We start from the raw sequence: 21,464 nt of genomic DNA, 5'->3' as shown, positions 1-21,464 counted from the left end.
TGGAGGATTGGCACATCAGGGGTGTGTGGCCTAATATGCAAATAAGTTCCTGCTACAAAAAAAGCCCTGGTTATAGGTTCCTCTCTGATCTTGCTTTGCCAGTTTACTTCCACTGCTTTTGCCTTTTTCCCTCCATTCTTTTAATATGCATATTATGTTTGGGCTCTTTATCAGCATTTTTATAAATAATGAATAAAATACTTGTATGTCTGATCTGGTTCATAGTATTGGTGGGGAGAAATTTCTTATGAAACAGATTGTCAAAAATCTAGAACATTACTTATTTTGTGATGACTAAAATGTAGCTTTGAAACTAGCTTATAGAAACTTTAATATTTCTCTACATCTTGTGTCTTTAGAGCCAGTGTGCCACAATGGTTAAAGTGTTGAGCGGGGAATATAGAAAACCTTGATTAAAATCTATGCTCACTTATGTGGCTCAGTGGAAAGACTTGGACCTAAGCCACCTTGCCTGATAGTTCCAAAATCAAAATATAACTTTGTTACTTAGAGAGAAAGGTGAAGATGCTATGGGCCTGTGCTTAATATGCTAAACATGTGCAGGTTAGGGTTGGTAGAATCTTTCGGGATCAAGTGCCGTGTTCTACTGGAGAAAGTTTTCCTTCCAGACGTTTCGTTCTCAGCGTGTGGAAGGAAAACTTTCTCCAGTAGAACACGGCACTTGATCCCGAAAGATTCTACAAACCCTAATGATGTACCAGCCATGAAAACCTGAAATCTTTGAATACATGTGCAGGTTGTGGGAAACATTAACAAGGTGAACATTAATAAGGTGAACATTATTTGAAGTACAGGACAAATATATAGAGCACCTCCATAAACCTGGAAAGCCTTTTTTTTTTTTGTAAACAATTAAACATTTATTTTGTAGTTCATAGAGAGTTTAAGCAATATCTTTTCATGTTAAAAGTAGCACATGCAATAGAACCCCCATTATGTAAAACACCTATAGTGGATATAAATCTTTGTTCATGAGGTGATAACACTACCATGAACTTGATCTGTGGTTAGAGCAAGGCAGGGCCTCGGGCCAGGGAATGTTAAGCATGGCATTTTTTCCTGGGACATGGATAATAGAAGTGCAAATCATTGACGCTGTAGAGTCAATCAAAAAGGGTATATGAAGATACTTTCTTACCTGGTGTTTATGTTCATGCAGATGTTGTTCCTGCTTTTGATTTTGTTGGTATTTATTTTGTTGTTTCCTTGTCTTTTTATTATTATTGACCTCTTAACATTAAAAAAAACAATATATTTTTTACAAAGTGTATATGAAAGAAGTGACATCAGCATTTCCTAAACTTGTAGTCCAGTGACAAATACTTTCACTAGCAGCACCTGTGGCTTGTGTTGTGCCTAGGCCAAGAATCAGTATGATTTATAATAAATGTTTGATAACTGCTTCAACAAGGAAGCAAATAGCATCTGTTCAAAGACATGCATGCTATTCTGAGATATTTGCTTAACAGGCCGCATTGTAGATTTATTGCTGTGTTGTGAAAACCAAAATAAAAATTGAACAAGCATCAAGGGATCTTAGAAATAGACTTTTTGTCATAAACTCTATGGATTGTAGTAGCAGGAAGTAATCTGTAAACTGCTGCCTTATTTAATAGCCTTTGTGTATGGTTTCCATATTAGTTTTACTCCTTTGTGAGTTGCATATTTGTTTGTTTATTACAGTTTTAAGACCAGCATACAGTTTAATCAGATATAAAGTACAATAGAAGAAAGAGTGGCATGTATAGGTATCCCATTTTCTTCCTAAAAAACTAGCTGAGTTTTAACATCATGAGTCAAAGTAAACTACTATGTGGTGAGATTTGTCTGATCCCCTGTAAGTAGAAATTCATGGGATTTTCATTTCCTGCTATTCTGAAGAGCTGATATGCTGCTGCTAAAGTTGGTGAGTGAATAAATGGGTGAATATAGCATGGCTGCAGTGTTGGATCTGGTGTGGTTTTTCCTCCTGCCATAATGTTGTTATCTATCCTGGTGCTATAACAATGCTTTGTCTTGCTCTTCTTCCCCACTTGCTGTAGCATATAGAAATCATGTTCTGGTTCATAATCAGCTTGAGAAAATAACAGGAAGATAATACTAAAACATCACTTGGTGATTTTTTCATTAGAGTGGGGGCAACATTTCCAATACTTCAGTACACATTAAGACTTTCCTGTAGAAATGTTCCATACTTTGAGGGGTATGGGCAAAGCCTGGCGAAATTTTAGACGCTGAAATGGTAGCTGAATAAGTTTTGTGGTGGTCAGAGATCTGCACAGCTCTTTGCCTCTCCATGTGATCAGCAAGCAAAGACTACAATATGTGTTGTAGAGTAGCTTTTTAAAATATAAATTGATGGTGCTGTTAGTGTGAGTGTTCTGGAGGTTTTAAAATTTATTTTTTTCAAAACTTTGTTTTATTGTGATTCAAACGTCTTGAACAAAAATGAAACAAGAATAGTTTGAACTGGTAGGGCAGGGATATTTGGTTATGATATACAATGCTGGTCTTCTTTCAATAGCATAATCCCTTGAAATATTTCAGCTGTGTGTTGTGGTTGGCAGTGTACATCATCTTGGGTAGTGGAAGAAACCAATGATGGAAACTTCTACGCACTTGTAAATATTGTTGGCCAAAATGGTCAGAAGTCAATACCTTTCTGTTGCTCATCCAGACAGACCTGGAAAGATAATTTAGGTACTTTCTTTCACTTTTTAGTGTTTAATATCCCGATCCTAAACAAGTGGTATACAATTAAGGTGGGATTTTCACCAAGATCATAAACAGATTGCTTGGAAGTAAAATGTGTTTTATCAAGTTTGACTGTTGAGGGTTGCTCAAACTCTTATTTAAACAAATACACATTTATCTTTCAGAACTTGTGTGTTTATAAAAACTTCTGGAGGAACCTCTTAGAGTGGCATTCCCCTGCAGTGAGTCAGTGCAATAACTTTTTTCAACTGACCGCTGATGCAGCTGTAAACCTCTCACCAGTGAGTTAGATTTTTCCAGCACTTCGTAGTTTGGTATTTGCCTGCTCAAAAAATTCTTAGTCAATTCACAAGTCAAATATAGATTAACAGGATAATCCTAAACAGTGTTACACCCTTGTAAACCCACTGAATTCTATGAATTTAGATGGTTACAACTCTGTTTAGGATTGCATTGTAGGTCTGGCTGTTCCTGAACTTAAGGGCAAACAGCCCTCATTCTTGATTTGCCAACAGATAACACCAAAATTGAACAAAAAGTAAGCTGTCACGTACACAGTGGCACCGCTGACTTCATGGAATTTTTGACCATAGTCAAATCATAGGTGGCCAGTTATCACTTTACCAATATGTTAAACCTTAGTTAATTCTGTTTACTTTGTAGTCTTTGTCTATTAAACTAAGCATGTCTGCTTGAAAGTCACTGCAGTTAGTGATATTTATAAGTGCGTCTAGAAGTGAGGTTCTGTTTTATAGCAGTATTTAGTTAAATAATGTGGAATGGTTTTGTTACTAAAAAAAACAGTCCAGTGTGTCTTTGGCTGAAAATAACTGTCATATGATGAGCATTACATTGTCATTTGGCTGTCCTTATCATATAGCAACATGAGTTAGTGATATATTTCCCTTAGTTCAAAGGGAAGTTCCTATTTATGATAAAGTAACCAAATTACATGTTTGCCAGCATATGTGAAGCTTATATTTTAAGTTGCATTATGTAATACTGTATTTTCTGGAATAACGCTTTAGGATTCTATTTTCATAACCTTTATATACTTTTCAGCTAGTTGTCAACATGAATGTCCTTACTCCAACCTTGTTTGCTTGTGAGACTGTGACAGAGCACTGAGTGTTCCATTGCCTCGTATGCATTAACATTGCCTCAAGTATGCATTAACTTTGCCTCAGGTATGTTTAACTCTTGGTAGAAAAACAATAAATGTATGCCTTGACATATTCAAAATAGCTCCCTTACAGTTAACGAAATGGTGTTAGCTAGACACTTGAGGGAAAGGAGTACTGCTAAAATACATGAACCTGGATCTGTTGCTGCTGGCTGTGCTTTATTATTTGCAATAAGATTTTTCCAAGGCAGAGTGCCGCATGATACTTTTCCAGTAACTAACGATGGAAATTGTATGTCCTGCTTATGCTTACTAGATAGTAGTCTAAGAGTGGCTGAGTCTATGCTGTGATTCAGACTTCCTTCCTGTTATGCCGCACTGTATGGTTAATGGTACTCCCAAACGTAATGCTGGAAGTGATGCAGAACCTTTGTAACTGGATCCTTTAAGGCTCCGCAGCCTGAATTGCTATTGTTATTATCTTGCTTGTATACTGTAATATAGCTTATTTTCTCCAATTTGTGGCAATACATTTCACATTGAAATATATTACTTTAAATTTTAGAAGTTAGAATGGATGGGCTGTCTGCTTGTTTCTCTAGCAAATGACTGAAAACATGTTTATTTAGCCCCTGCACACAATTATTAAGTCACATGGCATTTCTAGGGCATGTTTGCAGTGCAGATGAACTTGCTGTCTCTGTTCCCCGTCCCCCCCTTCGTTTTTGACATTTGGCTAATTGCTTAAATATGTACCTGAACACAGCTGGAGCTTGCCATTGCTATGGTATTAGAGTTTACTCCACATCTCTATACATTATATTGTTTTTGGAAACTTTAACTTTTGTGTCCTGTTTCAGCTGGCTTATTATGTTCTCTCTCTTTCCCATTACTAAAAGAAGGGTAGGAATCTGAGAATCTTGAAAGCAGTGATCCTTAAAATGGGCCATATCGCTTTACCAAGGGGCAATCTGCAAATATTGGGGGAATGCTTGGAATTTTAAAATTGGAACCAGTTCCTTCTCTCCACTTGCAATGGTTTCTGTCATCCAGTGGAAGATGCTTGTTTTATGCAAATTTCTGCACCTTGGGAATAAAATTCCAGAACCTAGATTTTTCCTCTAGGACCGTAAAATGTGTTGCATAATAAATAGGAATGAAACAGGAATGAACTCTTCCCACTTGGGGCAAAACAACAGTTGACGATGTTGCTTCAGGTGGTGGGTGGTAGTGAATTAATAGTTAAGAATCACTAATTTTAGAGCCTTTGCTCCACTTTCTATTGAACAGGGAAAGTGTTGTGGTTGAATTTGTGCAATGTATGATATTTAAAAACAGGTAAAATTGATTACTACTAAGCACAGAAGGTGCCAGGGCACAGTGTACATTCCACTTGCCTGCTTGTCAGACTGCATAGATACCCCGATTTCCTCCTCCTGTAACATGTTAATACTTGCTTTGGAACATGCTACAACATAAGTCTATGAACGCTTAGTGTATTTTTTTTTAATTCACACTTACCTCTGCTGGGTCCCAAATCCACGTAATATGAAATGAGTAATGCAGTTAGTCATCTTTGGCAAAGTCTCCATCTCAGAAGCTGGGAAATGCATTGTAGACTTGCAGCCCTTAATTAGTTTTGTGTGTAATCACAGTTAATATAAACTTTACTTGCAACTTCTTGGGATTACACTGTGGTAGTAGCTGTCTTTGTAGAGAAATCCTTCTCCTCAGCAAGCTCCTTATGTTTCTTTCCTACAAGATCCAGAGTGTTTGGTGTATTCACATGACAGTTATCACTGTGCTTTACAACTGAACAGGAACTTCCTACAGGTCTAACTTGTGAGTGTGGGTACATAAATGTAGAGATTCAGGAGCATTCCGGCATACTGTGTGAATTGAGTAGGATATATCTATGAGCGTCTTTATTTCAGACCTAGGAACATAGGTATGTAATACTGTGTGCAGCCCTGTCTAATAAAAGTGCTGTCAAGGTGCTGGTCTCAAGGGCAACTTAATGAAACAGGTGTTCTCATGGAAAGATCTGTCAGCCCAGTTTCCGATTGCAAGATGTTTCAAAGTGCACCCGTGAGTATATGAAGAACTTATGACTGGTCACTACAGCTCATTATTTGGGCGCATGAAAACCTGTGGGAAGGAAAGTCCTGTTTTAAAGGAAGTGAGCAGCATGATTGAAGACTTATGCCAAAACATCAGTGACAGCCTGACAGCAAGACTTTTTGGAGTTGAGGAAACTGTGGACAGAATTCTTACAGTATCTTCGTGATGGGGCAGGATATGTCATTGTTTAGGATGTCGTATGTTGACATAATCGAAAATGTCTTGCTTGCCCTTCTGAGTACTTCTTACTGGAGAATTGCATCACTGTGCCATTGGATCTTTGATCCTATGGTGTTCTCACCATAGCAAAATGAATTCTGCGTATTGTCTGCCAGCATGCCCTGCAAAAATGACCAGTCTAGCAGAGGAATAGTCTGTTGTCTATAAGGTGTTCAAGGATGGAAGCTTCTCCATTCAGATCTCAGACAATAGTCCTCTTTGAGTATGTGCGGCAACAAGAGGATACAGACTCCAGTGGAAACAATATGTTCCAGCTTCTTAAGTCCTGTGTAGCAGAAAAACATAGGATAGTAGATATAGTAGATATAACCAAGAGGTTAAATGTATGAGGAAAACATATCCATACTTCTGAGATTAATACCAGGTTGTGCAAACACATTTCTTGAGAACCAGGGTATCATGAGTTAGTTTAGTTTATTAAATTTATTTAATAATAAATAGTAATAATTTAGTTTATTAAATTAAAACGAACATCTTTACTGCAAAGGTAGCTCCTTGGGACAGCATTTAAGACTGATTGGAGCCATTGCCAATGAGGAACAATACTATAGTGATGCAAGAGGCTAGAAATTAACCTGTTGAACATTTTCATAACACAGTGGTGAGAGAGTGAAAATTTTCAGCAGTATGACAGAGAGTGAAAGCGTAGTATCAGGGCACATTTGTTGTTGTAATTTGGTAGTAGATTACACACCACTGCGTTCTGTGCCAAGAAAACTGGGTTGAGCTTTGGTAATGGGGTATGTGTTCACAGGATTAGCGCTTCTGTTGACAAAGGAAAAGTAAACCTGGTTTAACCTACAGTATTAGGTCTTATATTTGTGAAAAATAAAATAGATCTGATCAAACATGATTTTCCTCTTCTGTTTTTTCTGTTCTAGATGTTTTCTCAGAACACTAGTTCCTCAGCCATGTGTAAAATAGCAAGCATATTCTCATGGTCCCTACAGAAGGGACATCTTATAACAACTGGTTGTCAAATGTATAGTTCTCTTCCACTTTATCTAAGTTATGTTTTTAATAGTTCAGTTAACTTAACATGTAAATAAAAAGACTTAACTTTCTCAATAAATTCTCTTTGTGTCAGGTGTTTCCTTATTCTTGTAGCAGTAACAATATAAAGAACAGGAGTCCAATATTTCTTAGGCAAGATTCAACGTAATTTAACAAACAGTTTTGGAGAAAACTCTAGTGTAATTGGAATATCCCCTAAAAGCATAATTTTAATCATACATCAATAACTCTGTGTCATTATAGATCCAGGTGGGTAGCTGTGTTGGTCTGAAGCAGTAGAATAGTCAGAGTCCAGTGGCACAAAGTTTTATTCAAGATATGAGCTTTCATGTACAAGCACACTTCAGATAAAATGGATTTCAGACTTTTATCTGAAGAACTGTGCTTGCACACAAAAGCTCATACCTTGAATAGAACTTTGTTGGTCTTAAAGGTGCTACTGGACTCTAATTTTATTCTGTGTCCTTATATAATTCCAAGACATGTCGATATAGTCTAGTGTTCCTAGATGCTCATTTGTAAATTTTTGCAAGCCTAGGAGGAGAAAGATGCCACTGGTGTACAGTCGCATGTAAAGTGATGCTAACAGAAAAGAATAAGCCAATTGAAAAGTAGAAGTTACCTAGTCTGAGAACTAAAATCAAGTCCTAAAGCCTCATTTCATTTTTTAGGAATAACATTTCCGTAATCTTGCAGTTGTTAACTCTTAATCTGAAAATACTTGTAAATTGGAATGCACCCATTATTACTTCCAATACTTCAGTGAATTGGAGCTACCAGCTTTTTTGATGGTGAAGGAGGCGGAGTGGGGGAGTCCTTGGTTCACCCCCTGAAGGAACCATATATAGCCAAAAGCCACACAAGATGAGGGCTACAGGAAGGAGTGAGCTGGCCAACATCAAGCAGAAAATCTGGTAGGCTCCAGCCTTTTGACTCCAGAAGTGTGACTGTAAAGAGATTTTTATATAGTTTTAAACCTATTATTGTGTTGTAAAAGTAGTCTTACTGGTCTTGATGCATTATATGAATAATGTGCTTTTGCAGATGTGTGACAGTTCTTGTTATACAGAAGGGCAACATACACTGTGCTCTGACATGGATGATGCAGGTGAGCCCAATATATTCAGATCTTGGAAAGCTAAACAGGGTTGGCCCTGTTTAGTACTTGGATGGGAGACTGTCAAAGAAGTCAATGGTGGCTGCACAGAGGTAGACTATGGCAAACTGCCTTGAAGACCCTACAAAGTCACCATAAGTTGCCTGCAACATGACAAGACTTTTCCTCAGTGTGCACTGTAGTGATCCTAGTTGTCAGACTGTGATGAATGTGGTAGTGGATTATAAATCACAGAGACATCTATAGGAATTGGATCCTGTACTATCCTGTATTCTATGAGTTAATTCTTGTGTTGCCTGATTTCATTGTAGCAACATTTTGGATAGGTAGAATGGAAGGAGACATAGTTGAAAGCAAGTATATCTTTTGGATGTGGAAGGTTCTAAGCTTGACCTCTGGTAACTTTAGTAGATAATGGGCAGTAAGGCCAGGGTCAGTTGTTGACGGTCACTGCTAGTTGAAGTGGATATCAATCTGGTTCTGTCTTAATATTTTGGTATAAAAGCAACTTCATATGTTTATATTATAAGTATTTTGTACTCACTTCATAATATTGGGGAACTAATCCAAAATATTTGCATTTCATTCTTAGTTCCACTTTTCTGCTTTATAGAAATAGGCTATTGATAGGAGGTAAAGAGCCCCATGGCGCAGAGTGGTAAGCTGCAGTCCAACCTCTGCTCATGACCTGAATTCTATCCCTTTGGAAGCTGGGTTCAGGTAGCCAGCTCAAGGTTGACTCAGCCTTCCATCCTTCTGAGGTTGGTAAAATGAGTACCCAACTTGCTGGGGGTAAAGTGTAGATGACTGGAGAAGGCAATGGCAAACCACCCCATTAAAAAAAAAAAAAAAGTCTGCCATGAAAACGTCATGATGCTACATCACCCCAGAGTCAGAAATGACTGGTGCTTGCACAGGGGACTACCTTTACCTTTAATCTTATGTAGCATCCAGTTTCATTTAGCAGTTCAAACCTTTGATTCCTGTAGCCATACATGCTGACCATGTTCCTTTTGCTAATTTACTTACTGTAATAATTTAGTTGTGTTCTTCTTTAGAGATCATGGAAAGGGATGAAGAGATAACTAGGATTTCTTGAAAAGCTCTTTGTAGTTTGCTTGCTTTATTGCTTAAGCAGAAGTTCATGGCAATGGTTCCCATCCCTTTTATGGTCCTATCATATAATACTTACCTTTTATATAGAAAAGATAGCCGATGGGCCCATGGCACATCTAGCATGAGAGGAGAAGGGGGAGAGTTGTTAACAGGCAATGAGAATGTTGTTTCAGCTATTGAATATCCAGACAGTGTGAGAGCATGTTTCAGTATTCAGGTTCAGATGCAGATAGAGTTGATCTTGACAGTTCTATGCTGTACAGACAGGTTTATCAGTGTTGCTGGAACAGGCCTTGGGGTGTTTTTAATATCTGCTGAACTGATAAACTGCTAATTAGTTCCTTCTGATTCTGATGTTTATAAACCTGCTTTCAAACCTAGCTAGCCTCCTTTCTTTTTTATACTTGTTCCTATTCCTGCATTAATGCTGAAATTGAATGTGTCACCTCTAGCAAACAGGCTTGAGTTCAGAATAAATGCATTATGAAACATCGTTTGATGACTAAGCATTTTCAAAAACTAATCTTGTCATCTGCCTGGAAATAAAATATGTATTGCATTTTTCTCTAAACATCTCTTGCTGTTTTGTGTTTAAAAATATTGAATTGTGTCCAGTGCTTGAGGAAGGGTAATTCCAGTGGCAGAGAAAGGGGATTAATTTTTTTTTGCTCTTCTTCCCCCCCCCCCCCCTGAATTTAAATAATAAAATTGCCTTTACTGGAATTGTCAAAACCAACAGATAACTTTAACAAAAGATTTATGCTATAAAATTTTAAAATGTGGATGATATTTAGTTTAGACATAATATGGGACAATTTATGTAAAGAAAGTATTGTAGAACTAAGCTTGTACTTTTTGAAAGTAATTTTATACAGAACAAGGTCAAAATGTATTGTGCTTTCTACTCCCCTTATTCCCTACCCTCACTCTTTTTGAAACCAATAAAACTTTTGAAAACTGTAATTTTTTTGGGGGGGGGGGAGTGTTTTCCACTCCAAACCCTATATTGTGCCCTACATTGTTTCTAAGGTTCTCCCGAATCTCTGAGAACAGCATTTTGAGATATGGTGGGAGTGCAGCAGGGTATAGGGGGAGGCAGGTAAGTTCCATTCTGTGAGCAGAGCTCCACTCACACTTAATGCTTCAGGGAAAAAAACAAATATTCCTGACCCTTTAAGAGGCTTAAGGGGATGTTATTTACCAGGACATGTTACCACCATGTCAAGAAAAGCTTCAGCTATGCATTTCTACATATTAAGCCTCTATTAAAGGAGCAGGACTTTCTCTCCAATCCTGTTGGCAATTCTACTTGCATGCTGAGTAAAATCCATTATTACTATTCTGATCCCATTGAAAGGGACATTGTTGTACAATAACAGAGAGCCCTCCCATTTGCAGTAGTAGATTTCATATATTGTAAGTATGCAATTGGATGAATATGCTGTTTGAAGTATGCTGGACCCAGGACATAGAAGACCCTCTAAGTTACCATGAGCACCATAAATGTTGTCCCATTATCTATTATGAGCAATCAATACAACCCAGGTCTTTTGTTTCATTTGATCTGTTCCCGTTATCAGACGTGGAAGAACAGTATTAATGAACCCACACAAACACAGATTATGTACTGAGACTAGTGAAGTTTATTTATTAAGAGAGTTTATAGAGATTCAACCGGGTGCTCCTAGTCTGTCTTCCAGGAGCACTGTTCCCCAGGTCAAGGAAGAATAGAGAGCTTTGGAGGTATTTGTGGCTTTTATAGTATCTTCAAAGATAACAATGAGGCTAAATTGATATGATAGTCTATGTTTATATGTTAGGTGAGAATGGTGGTTGTTTTTTCCTCCTCCAGTCATATTTAGAAGAATGGGTTCCTGAATTTTTTACTTTTTAGAATAGATATTGCTGGTTTTGGCATTAGTATCTTTTGTTACCATACATTTGGTCATTATTAGTTAATTGGAGCCTGTCTGGTGTTCCAGACAGTATCTCATTATTTCAGGTAATTACACCATAAGACAAATTATTGCTGCTTTTTAAATCTGATGTGCCTCTTTCTTTGATGTGACTGAGTCCTGGTGTAAGTTCCTGCTGGAAGAGCAGAAGGAGTAGTGAGTTTGTGCTTAGCTTTAACTGCAGAACTAATAAGCAGTTAGATTTACATACGAAAATTCTGAATTCATTACTGATGTATTAAGATGATATGGACTTAAGAATTCCTAACAATTGTAAAGTGTAATGGGTATGGACTTCTTAGTTGTATTTTCTTCTGGAGGCTTTTTAAACCAAAGCCTTGAAACGTAGGACACTTGTTGGCAAGAATTTATTTATTGAGAACATATTTATGCTTTCTCTCCGGAAACCTGCCCAGGCTGGCTTACAAAATAAATTATAATGAAACCAAAACATTGAAAGGTGTTAATTAAATTCCAGCATTCTAAAAGCCCCGGCCCAGCATAAAAACAGACCACAGAGAGCTTAAACCAGTTTCCAAGGCTAAAACAGTGTTTGGAAAGGAAAGGTCCCCTGTGCAAGCACCAGTCGTTTCCAACTCTGGGGTGTCGTTGCTTTCACGTTTTCACGGCAAACTTTTTACGGGGTGGTTTGCCATTGCTTTCCCCAGTCTTTTACACTTCCCTCCCAGCAAGCTGGGTACTCATTTTACTGACCTCGGAAGGATGGAAGGCTGAGTCAACCTTGGGCCAGCTACCTGAATCCAGCTTCCACCAGAATCGAACTCAGGTCGTGAGCAGAGAGTTCAGACCACAGTACTGCAGTACTGCTGCTTTACCACTCTGCGTTAATCAGTCCCTTGATTAAGAGCCTAGCTGAATAGAACCAGCAGTTTGTATTCTGCCTAGAAACAGATGTGGGTAACCAGTGCAGATCTTTCCGCACGGGGTAATGCAATCCCTGTAAATAACCCCTGGCCATAGTCTGGCTCAGGGATGGCCAAACTGTGGCTCAGGACACATTTGGCTCTTTAACACATATTGTGTGGCTCTCGAAGCCCCCACCACCCTATCAGCTGGTTTTAAGTCACTTCTCCAAGGCAAGCCAGCAGCTTGGAAAATGCATTTAAAGTTCAAGTTCCTTCCTTCCTTCCTTCCTTCCTTCCTTCCTTCCTTCCTTCCTTCCTTCCTTCCTTCCTTCCTTCCTTCCTTCCTTCCTTCCTTCCTTCCTTCCTTCCTTCCTTCCTTCCTTCCTTCCTTCCTTCCTTTTTTATTCTATGAGGCTCTTATGTTAAGCAACTTTGAGCATCCCCGGTCTAGCTGCTGTATTTTGGACCAATTAATATTATACATGCCCTTGTTATATATAGGGTTCCCAGACAGTTTTCTGTGTAATTAGTGACCAGAACCAAATCTCTTTTGCAAAGCTACAACAATGTGTACCTTCAGACCACGCCCTGGGATATATTTATTTGGACAGATCATATATTTGTGAGCTTTTTGTGATCCATCCTCTTCTGGAGGTGCATAACAGTCATAGGTTGAGTGCAGAACTTTGTACTTGTTCTGCAAGGGGGTTATTCAGAAACTGTTAGATTCATGTATGCACGTAACATATAACTATAAAGGCTACCTGTTAGGCAGAAAATCAAGAAATCTCAGCTTGGGTTTTAAATATATCCATATTAGTTTTCCTCCCTCAGAAGAAATTCTAAGGAGCAGCAGAACATCAAGGGAAAACCATAAGAATTGTTATCTGTGTAGAGATTGTTTCCTCTTTTGCTTCCGTGAGAAACACATACAAGTATTAGCTGAGTCTTGATTTCTAGGATATGTTTCTGTTGATGACAAAAACAGAATGGATGCCTGCATTTCTCAATTAGCATAGCAGGTTTTGGCAGGAATGGTAGATAAAGCATATAGAAGAGCATGGGGGGAAAAGGAATAGTTCTGTTTAAGGCAATTTACATGTTTCTTAATATGAGGTTAGGTTATATAACATATATAATCAAATGTTCTTTTTATATACATCTATTTTTAAACCCATCGTTACCATGATGGTTTGCTTTAACTCTTACCGAAGTTGCTGCACAGGTTAGTTTGTGATAGAAAAGGGGATGATTTTTTATGGTCTGTGCTGTCACACGCATGGGATCTGGGTAGGCACAGAACTTGCTTTGGAATATTTTAGAACTATAATGCAGAAACTAGACTCATCCTCCCTCTATAAGGGGCGGAGCATGAATGAATGTGCATGCCACTGGGCAGTCCTTTGAGCACCTTCCCACCCCTTTTAGAAGCCTGCCCTCTTAGGAGCTGCTGTTAAAACATTCTCTGTAGCAAAGATTTCTGTAAGAACTTCAGTCTTCATTTCATTTTTGTGAAAAAGCCATGATGTTGAAAGAATGAAGTGGACTATTTGTGAGGCTAAATTTGTGAAATGATGTAGAGCTGGGGGGGGGGGTGAAACCACACTTGAGTGCCCCCTGCGTCAGAGCCCAACTCTAGGTCCCATGTTTAGCGTGCTGAAGTGGATGGCTGGTCGTTAGGATAGCTGCCAGCAGCAACCTTCCAAATGCCTGGATATGTGGCCAGAAGCAGCCATTGCCGCATTCCCTCTCTTCCAGTTTGGTGTTGTGGTTAAGAGCAGCAGACTCTAATCAGGAGAATTGGGTTTAATTCCCCACTCCTCTGCATGCAGCCAGCTTGGGTGACCTTGGGTCAGTCATAGTTCTCTCAGAGCTGTCTCTCAAGAGCAGTTCTCTCAGAACTCTCTCAGCCCTACCTTCCTCCCAGGGTTTCTGTTATAGGGAGAGGAAGGGAACAAGATTGTAAGCCATTCTGAGACTCCGAGTGAAGGGCAGGGTATAAACCAGGGATGGCCAAACTTGGTTAACGTAGGCGCCACATAAATAAATGTCAGATGTTTGAGAGCTGCAGGACATGAACGTCAGATGTTTGAGAGGCCACAAAACAAAGAAGGAAGGAAAATAGATGGGAGAGTGAGGGAAAGATAGAAAGAAAGCAACTTTAATGCATTCTCCAAGTTGGCCAACAAAGTGATTGGGGCTTCGAGAGCCACACAATATGTGTGAAAGAACCACATGTGGATCGCAAGCCACAGTTTGGCCACCCAACTCTTCTTCTCCTAGCCCAGGCAGTAATCACAGCCTACAGTAAGTCACAGCTGGTGTTTATCAAGTAATAGGATGGATGGTATTTTATCTGTCTCCAATAATCAGTATGTGTGTGTGTTAAGTACCATCAAGTGGCTTCCAGCTTATGAATTAATGACCATCAGAATTTTCTAGCATTGGTAGCCTTGTTCAGATCTTGCAGACTGAGGGCTGTTGCTTCCTTTATTGAGCCAATTCATCTCATGTTGAAACTTTCTCTTTTCCTGCTACCTTCAACTTTTCCTGGCATTATTGTCTTTTCTATCTAGTGGCTCTTGCCTTCATAATTGGATCAAAGTATGATAGCCTTAGTTTGATTATTATAGCTTTTAGGGAGAGCTCAGGCTCAGCATTAAGACTACTTCAAAATAATTGAAATATTCTTTTGTTTGTATTTTTAAAGTGTGTGTGCGTGTGTGCGCGTACCTGAAAATCATGGTGAGTGACCTCTGGTGACTAACCTCTATTGGGGGCTGGGGGATATTCAGGGAGGTGGCTTTCCGACTGCTGGGATTTCAAGGAGGTCTCCCATCCAAGTACTTGCCAGAGTCGACCCTGCTTAGCTTCTGAGATTTGGCAAGATTGGGCTTTCCTAGGCTATCCAGGTGAAGAGTGAAATAGTCAAAATCTTGGTTAAAGATTTTGCGCTTCGTTTGTGTACTTCTCAGACCACTTCTGGGTCGTTGGATGCATCATGCTGAAATAAAATTCTCAGCATTTTCTGTTGAGAGTTAAATCTGGCTTTCTGTTTAGAAGCAGGGGCAGGTGGGAATTGACACATTTTAATTTTTTTTTGTAAATACCTCTGAATGCATTCGTGTGAATATAGCAGTCTATTTAATGTCTGTGTTAGCCTTGACTGCCCTATGTGTCTGAACTCTGTATAAATAAAAGATCATACTATAGTACTTAAATGCATCCAGTATACATTATTGATAGTTTTGTGTACTTAAGCTCATTAAGAATGAAAACAAGCAGGAACAAATAGTCCTTTTAGATGAGACTGTATTGGGTTTGACTTTGAGATAAACTAACACTCTGTATACAAACAGATTGAAAAATGTGCTACTAAAGGAACAACACATGGCTCAGCCAACTATTTTTTGCTGTGCTGAATCAGCATCACCAATAAAAATAAAATTGTTAGCAAAATTGGCTAACAAACTGTGATTCAAAGGGATCCCCAGTGCTGATCTAGCCTTTTAAATCATTGTTAAGAAATTGTAAGCGATGTGATCTGGCATTTTGCTCCCAGTCTCTTAATCATACTTAAAAGGAAAGAGTGTTGGATTTGCACCATCTTGAAGGGCTAGAACAGGGGTGTTTAACTCGTTTGTTACAAGGACTGAATTGGGGATAAATGGGACTTTGTGGGACCAGGCCATGCATTTCATAAAATGTAATGCCAGGTAGTGGAAATATAAACATTATAAAGGACACAAACACAATTAAAGATAGTAATTTTTTGCTTAAAATACAAACATGCTTAAGACGCTTGTGATATTTTGTTTAAAATGGAAAGACGGGGAAATATGGGATTTGGCAATGCAATTTTTAAAATAAAACATCAAGAAAAAGCACAAGGATCACAGCAAAAACTAAAAATATAAACTGCTCTGAGCCTAGGAAAACATGAAATGCCTGGGCATTGCAAGTTTCTCTCTCCCCTTCGCCCAGTCTACTCAGATTGGCAATGGCTCTGCAGTGTAATATCCTCCTTTGGCTGTGGGTTCCAGGTTAGAGTGCTTACTAGGCACCAGTTCTCAGGTCCATTCAGCAGAGACAAGCTGGCTCAAAGCATCAACCCTTTATTTGTGATAACTGCAGCAAGCAACGGCTTCAGCTAGCCATACAAATGCTGAAAAGTAAAACTACTTGAGCTCCACTCCATTGAAAACTACATTGCAGAACAGACGAAATTTCAAGGAAAATGCAGAATGGATTTTCCATTAAGGTCTCTAGGCCCAGACAGACTACTCCATTTTGCATTTTCTTTCTCCCCAGTGGAGACCCAAAGCATCTCACATAATTTTCCTTTCCTCCATTCTGTCCTTGCAACAACTGTATGAGGTAGGTTAGGCTGAGAGCGTGTGACTGACCCACGGTCACCCAATGAGCTTCCATGGCAGGAGTGGGGATTTGAATCTGGATCTCCCAGATACTAGCCTGACACTCTTAACCACTCTACAACACTGACTGTCTCATGAATCTGGGTCTCATCCGACTGTTATCGCATTGGTTTAGTCTTCTGACACCATTTAGAGTCTAAAATCTTAAAGAGGAACAAATGCTGCTAAGGGTGATGCTAACTATAGGCAAAGTCAGATACCAGTTTTTGTGTGTCCAACATGACACAAAAGCATACAAAGGACATTAGGATATTCACTTCTATGATTGTCTTCTTTTTGCTTTACTTCAGGATTTTGTTAGGTTTGTTTTAGATATTCTTCCATCTCTTTTAAGCGCCCTGTCTCTTGTGACAGTTCGTGGAGCCTTTAGTCTTTGCTTACCACAGTTTTTTCCTTAGGGTAGATTTCATGGAAAAGGTATACTTGAGTTTTCACTGAATGTTGATTTTTCAGTGAATTTTATCTTCATTAATATGCAGTGTTTTTTCACCAAATTGTAAGGACAAGTCCCTGGAATATTTTTATGTATAATAGAATGTAAATTGAAAGAAAGAGAGATCATACTAATTTAAGCACGTTAAATATTAGTCTCTCCATTGGACCCCTTATTTGTATTGCAATCTAGCATAAGGAGTGTTTGATTTCCACAGAGAGATTTCACTATTGGAGAAATTAAGATTCTTCTTGGATTTGGGAGCTTCTGATAAGGGCAACTAATCTTCTCTTTCATTTCTCCTAATGAATAGTATTACCAGATGTGCCCTCCTTGAAAACATCACATTTGCATAGTTTCTAATATTCATATGAAAGTCATTCATTCAGAATTTCCCAGAGGGTAAAGATAAGTAGAGTCATAATGTTGTGAATGTGTTTGCTATGCTTTATAGTGCCCTGCGGTCACGTATGCCATATTGAATAATCCCTTTCTTTTCTGGCAGTAACTGTATGTATTCAGATGTGCCTGTCTTTGTTTATCTAATGATACTTTTAATGCAAAATTGTAGTCTAACGGTTCAGAGGACTTTGCAGAATAGATGCAGAACAAAATTTGGTCTTCAGGGTTCACCAGTTAATTACATACTTGGACAGAAAAGTTCATTCTCCTTAGTTATTTATGACTGCTGGTTTTAAATACTTAACATAGTTTGGTAGTGCTCCCAGGACTGGTTATTAAATAGCTCAGGTTCAAGTTTATTCAGTTTAACAGCCCATAGGCCATACACTAGTTATTGAAAAGTGGAAATTGCTCTCAAGATACATTGTTTATGCATGTGCATGCAGTGTCATAACTTTTCAGGCCCTGGTAGGTAGTTTTGTTTTTTGTTTTTTTGCAGTATTGAGTTTCATGGAACTTAATTGGCTTATGTTCACCTGTCATTATTACCTTGAATATGAAATAAATTTTGACTAATTATTTGCAACTTTCTCTTTGTTAGGTTCATTTTCCAGACACAGAGAGAGCAGAATGGTTGAATAAGGTAAGATGTCTCTGTGTTTCAGATATATTTTGTATTTGTCTGTTCATATTTAGCCTATTGTCTTTTGGCCAGCTTATTTAATTTGCTACACACAATCCATTCTTTCTTCTGGAAGCTCAGAGTGTCTTTGTGGGACTTGAAGATGGGGAGCAGATAAAATGTAGGTTGGTTGGTGAATGGGAGGGACAGAAGGAAGCAGGGGAAAGTGAGGATAGGGGAGTTGCTTATCTCACAAGGACTTGTGGGGGATGACCTTACTTTCCCTGTATCCTCCCCCCCATACTTTGTTCTTTTCCTCCTCCTAAGCACTGCACCATTGGGCCCAGAGGCCAACACTGTGCTGTTGGGTCATAGCTTTGTCACGTAGAGGCTGTCGGGGAGGTGAAAAGGAGGGAAAGCTAAAGGCAGGGGGCAGATAAAGGTAGATTATCTGGTGGGTGGAAAGGAGAGAAAGAAAAAGGGCATGGAGCCTTGGGAAGAAGTTAGGGCAAAAGCAGTTTTGTGAAATTGCTAAGATCTTGTGTAGAACTTTTAAGAAGCTGTCTTATGGAATAGTTCTGTTTGTGTGATTGTATTGCACACAGTTCATACAATTTTTTTTTCTTTCTCAGACTGTGAAACACATGTGGCCTTTCATTTGTCAGTTTATTGAGAAACTTTTCCGTGAAACAATAGAACCAGCGGTGAGAGGAGCAAACAGCCGCTTGAGCACCTTCAGTTTCACAAAAATTGATATAGGTAATCAGGTAAGTTTCTGTTAGAATAAACTGTTCGTATTCTTGGTGAACTTGGAACCTTCTATGAATAGTGTACCCTTTATTTGTTTAAATATGGCTATAGTTCTGACATCGCTGGTTATGGGGACCATAACTCTTGAAAGCTTATATACCCTGAAAATCATGTTGGTCTCTATTAATTATCCTATGGCATTGTGTGTAGAATAGCCAGGAGATCCTAAGATTGTTTGGCACCCAAAAGTTCTAACTCTTTTAGCAATATGCACCACTAGGTGGCAAGTTAGACTTGTGTTTAAGGCTGTTTCAGAAGTAGTTTGCAATCACCTACCTCTATGACACGACCGTGGTTATCTTCAGAGATCTGACAAGCATGGGCTTTGCAGATCAGGACAGTGGTCTCTGAAGTGCTACAGGGCTTGAATCTAACTATGAACATATGAAGCTTCCTTAAGCTGAGTTTTTTTCACACCTATTTGCCTGGACCCTTTTTTGGAGATGCCAGGGATTGAACCTGGGACCTTCTGCTTCCTAAGCAGATGCTCTCCCACTGAGCCACCGTCCCTCCCCTAACTAATTTAACTTTTCTGATTAATGGGATATTCTGTTGCGATAAAGCCTATCTTTGAGGTGGTTAAAAAGCCAGAATATGTTGGTGGAAACAAAAGAAGAAGAGATTGGATTTATACTCTGACCTTCACTCAGAGTGGTTTACAATCTCCTTCCCTTCCCCTCCCCGCAACAGACACCCTGTGAGGTAGGTGGGGCTGAGAGAGCCCTTTTGAGAACAACTCTTGAGAGAACAGCTCTGCAAGAACTGTGGCTGACCCAAGGTCATCCAGCAGCTGCATGTAGAGGAACCTGGTTCTCCCAGATTAGAGTCCACACACTAAACTACTACACCAAATCAACTCTCTCCATAGTTCCATAATTGTGCTGAATTTTTATTAAAATATATATTTGCTTTTGCAGGGTTTTAAAAATAATAATTGTACTATTTAGTTAAAATAGTAGTATCTCCCGAGATATTTAGAATGTGTTTGCAGTATTGATATGAACAATATGGCAAAATATTGAACATTTATATACAATACAGTTACCTGCTATCTTTTGTGCTTTAGCACTCAGGCTTTCTACTGTTCTGTATGCTGTTTCCCTTCCTGTGTTGCTGGTGGTTGATCAGCTGCTTGATTACTACTGAATTGTTGCTATGGTGATGAAAGAACAGAAATAAAAAGATTGCGAAAAGTAAACTGTTCATGTTACAAGATAGTTTAAACCTTTAACATTGGTGCTTGTAGTCTCAGTGCGCGTTGAACAAACACTGCAATTTTGCTTGCAGAAAACTTGCTCGGGGCATACATACATAAAGGTCTAAAGCAATTCTGCTCACAATGGATACTGTTTGATTACTCAATTCAGATTTGTGTTGACTCAGTGGCCAACAGCAGTGGGTGTCCTGCCCCAAAGATTATAGTTCAAATATTAGTTCTTGGATTAACAGTGACTGACTAGGCAGTAAACTTTTGGACAAAAATAACTGGGATAAACTTTTAATGCACATCCAGCATGCTTGCTAATAGGGATGCTGCGACCATACTGGGGCATGGTTTCTATCTGCATATTTTAAACAAACCTGTACCACAGGTTTAGTATGGGGAAGATGAGCAGTGGGTGGTTAGTAGGACTGGACAGAGAGAATGGGCAGGGGAATGCATCTGCTTGGATCTGAAGCCTTACTTCCACTCGCACTAGATTCAAGCTGGGTAGCTATGTTGCTCTGAAGCAGTACAACAAAGTTTGAATCCAGTGGCACCTTTAAAACCAACCAAAAAGAGAGGGGGAAAGAAACTAAACCAACCAAGCAAAAACCTCCAAAGGAAGTTAGCAAGGGGCCAAAAGTTAAAAACATCAAGAGTTCAAAGACAAAAGTACATGTGTTTATTACAAAAACATATAAAATCTTGTAGGGATCCAAAGGAAGCCTCATAAAATTATCAGAGTAATGAATGCACAAAAAAGAACCATATATGACCTGATGCATTTCAGCAAACAGAGAGGCCTTGTTCAGAGGTCAAGTAGTACAAATTACAACATACAACAAAGTCCCTGTTACATTTGTAAGGCAATGCACACTTAATATAGAACCCAAAATGAAACTGTCCAATTTGGAAATGAATGCCCCCCCCCCAAAAAAAATAATAAAAAAAAAATTGGGAGCCCACAAGTGTATCTGGCCTTATGTTAGCAGCAATTACATATACTGGAAATAGTAATATTGCCAATATATATCTTCCAGTTTAGCTCCTAAAACTATAGGTACAGTTCCCTTATCAGGGCCAGTATAACATCAGTATGTATCAGTAAGGTCATAATATAATTAATTAATTTAGTTTTTTAATTTTTTTTTTAATTTTTAATTTTTTTAATTTTTAATACAGTTCATTTTTGTGCAGTTGGCACCTTTAAGACCAACAAAGTTTTATTCAAGGTATGAGCTTTCGTGTGCACGCACACTTCCTCAGGTA

General features: G+C 38.7%; 1 protein-coding gene and 1 long non-coding RNA gene across 5 annotated transcripts in view; both read left to right on the top strand.

Moving 5' to 3' along the window:
• LOC132578194 (uncharacterized) overlaps positions 1-21,464 on the top strand; it is a 131,661-nt gene that overhangs the window by 60,084 nt on the left and 50,113 nt on the right. The window lies entirely within an intron of this gene.
• Positions 1-21,464, top strand: part of ESYT2 (extended synaptotagmin 2) — an 86,080-nt gene that overhangs the window by 14,503 nt on the left and 50,113 nt on the right. For all 4 annotated transcript variants that reach the window (XM_060248072.1, XM_060248071.1, XM_060248069.1 and 1 more), the window contains exons 2-3: positions 18,161-18,202; positions 18,814-18,948. In XM_060248072.1, the coding sequence (XP_060104055.1) occupies positions 18,161-18,202; positions 18,814-18,948 (177 nt within the window). The remainder of the gene's footprint in view (positions 1-18,160; positions 18,203-18,813; positions 18,949-21,464) is intronic.

The sequence above is a fragment of the Heteronotia binoei genome, chromosome 10 (genome assembly GCF_032191835.1).
Source record: "Heteronotia binoei isolate CCM8104 ecotype False Entrance Well chromosome 10, APGP_CSIRO_Hbin_v1, whole genome shotgun sequence".
Classification (NCBI taxonomy): Eukaryota; Metazoa; Chordata; class Lepidosauria; order Squamata; family Gekkonidae; genus Heteronotia; species Heteronotia binoei.
The sequence above is the reverse complement of the archived record's forward strand: the minus strand, read 5'-3'. Positions and strand labels throughout refer to the sequence as shown.